This window comes from Vigna unguiculata, chromosome 2 (genome assembly GCF_004118075.2).
Source record: "Vigna unguiculata cultivar IT97K-499-35 chromosome 2, ASM411807v1, whole genome shotgun sequence".
In the NCBI taxonomy this organism is placed as follows: Eukaryota; Viridiplantae; Streptophyta; class Magnoliopsida; order Fabales; family Fabaceae; genus Vigna; species Vigna unguiculata.
The window spans coordinates 1,399,714-1,400,594 of NC_040280.1; the positions used below are offsets into that span (position 1 = coordinate 1,399,714).

General features: G+C 37.1%; 1 protein-coding gene across 1 annotated transcript; it reads right to left on the reverse strand.

Annotated features, from left to right (window-relative positions):
* LOC114169210 lies at window positions 1–676 on the reverse strand. The gene is made up of 2 exons (XM_028054256.1): window positions 290–676; window positions 1–214 (listed from the first exon to the last, which is right to left on the reverse strand). Exons 1-2 carry the CDS (start codon window positions 664–666, stop codon window positions 79–81), a joined length of 513 nt encoding a protein of 170 aa, XP_027910057.1. The 5' UTR covers window positions 667–676; the 3' UTR covers window positions 1–78.
* Window positions 677–881: the final 205 nt, after the last annotated feature.

An 881-nucleotide genomic window follows, 5' to 3' on the forward strand; every position in this document is an offset into this window, starting at 1 on the left:
GGAGTTCTAAGGCACATCTAGAAATATTTCCCACTAATCTTCTATAACTCAATGCCTTGTAAGAGTCACTGATCAGATTTAAACTTCTTTCAAAAGACGCCTTAATTTCGTTGTGTTGCAAGATAATAACGTGTGAATTCCATCCCAACACGAACAAAGGTCTCCCATACTACTTCCAAGAACTTTCTTCAGACTCCAGTGAGCAGACTCAACCCTAGTACAATTTATACAAGGAAATCATATAAACCATTAATAAAAAAAATTAATTAATAGCAAAATACAAACATACCTGTTTGATGTTGTATTCCCCAAATGCATAACTTTGTTCGTCCTTGCCTTCACAAAGAATTTCTTATAAGGAATGATCCACGAGTCGTTAACATATTCAAAGAATACAGGCCATGGCTGGCAAACAAGCTCAAGACGATGAACACACTCGTTGAACTTTAATTCATCTTCACAGTCCATGACATTCTCCCAGGCTTGCAATACAACATCCCATGCATCAACATAATTTACTAACATTTTGCACTTTGCCTGCACATTTTTTTGAATGTGGAAACGACATAAAAGATGATAACACTCAGGGAACACTATGCCAACAACATTCATTAGAGCAAGATCCCTATCAGTTACAATGACTTGTGGACCACCCTCGGACGTCATAAACAGACCTCTTAGCCTTTCAAGAGCCCAAATGAAATTATTTTGCTTTTCACTAGATAAAAATGCAAAAGCGGCCGAGAAAGTTAATCCTGTTGAGGTCACACCAACAATCTCATGTAATGGCAACCGATATTTGTTGGTTTTATAGGTACTATCCATTAAGAACACAATATTGAATGAATTTAACAACTTCACAGCATCAGGATGGGTCCAGA